The following is a 297-nucleotide window of genomic DNA, read 5'->3' on the forward strand; positions in this document are numbered from 1 at the left end:
TCCCGCCATGCACCCGCGGCGCCCCGATGGCTTCGACGGCCTGGGCTACCGCGGGGGCGGCCGGGAGGAGCCGGGCCCCGGCGCCAGGCCCCTCGGCGGCGCCTCGGAGCTGGGCCACTGGGTGACCAGCCCGCCCGACATCCCCGGCAGCCGCAACCTGCACTGGGGGGAGAAGACGCCGCCGTACGGGGCGGGGACCCCCTTGGGGGGCGCCGGCCTCAACGAGGAGCCCAACCTCGGGGCGGGCGGCCCCGGCGCCGGTAAGGGAGGGCCCGGCCCGGCCCGGCCCGGCCCGGC

The 297-nt window shown here is 81.8% G+C and overlaps 1 protein-coding gene across 1 annotated transcript in view; it reads left to right on the forward strand.

Moving 5' to 3' along the window:
* Nucleotides 1–7: 7 nt before the first annotated feature.
* Nucleotides 8–297, forward strand: part of SLC25A46 (solute carrier family 25, member 46) — a 14,044-nt gene continuing 13,754 nt past the window's right edge. Inside the window, exon 1 of the mRNA XM_010563449.1 lies at nt 8–260. Within this exon, the coding sequence (XP_010561751.1) occupies nt 8–260 (253 nt within the window). The remainder of the gene's footprint in view (nt 261–297) is intronic.

Source organism: Haliaeetus leucocephalus, unplaced genomic scaffold (genome assembly GCF_000737465.1).
Source record: "Haliaeetus leucocephalus isolate CR32 unplaced genomic scaffold, Haliaeetus_leucocephalus-4.0 Scaffold167, whole genome shotgun sequence".
Lineage (NCBI taxonomy): Eukaryota > Metazoa > Chordata > Aves > Accipitriformes > Accipitridae > Haliaeetus > Haliaeetus leucocephalus.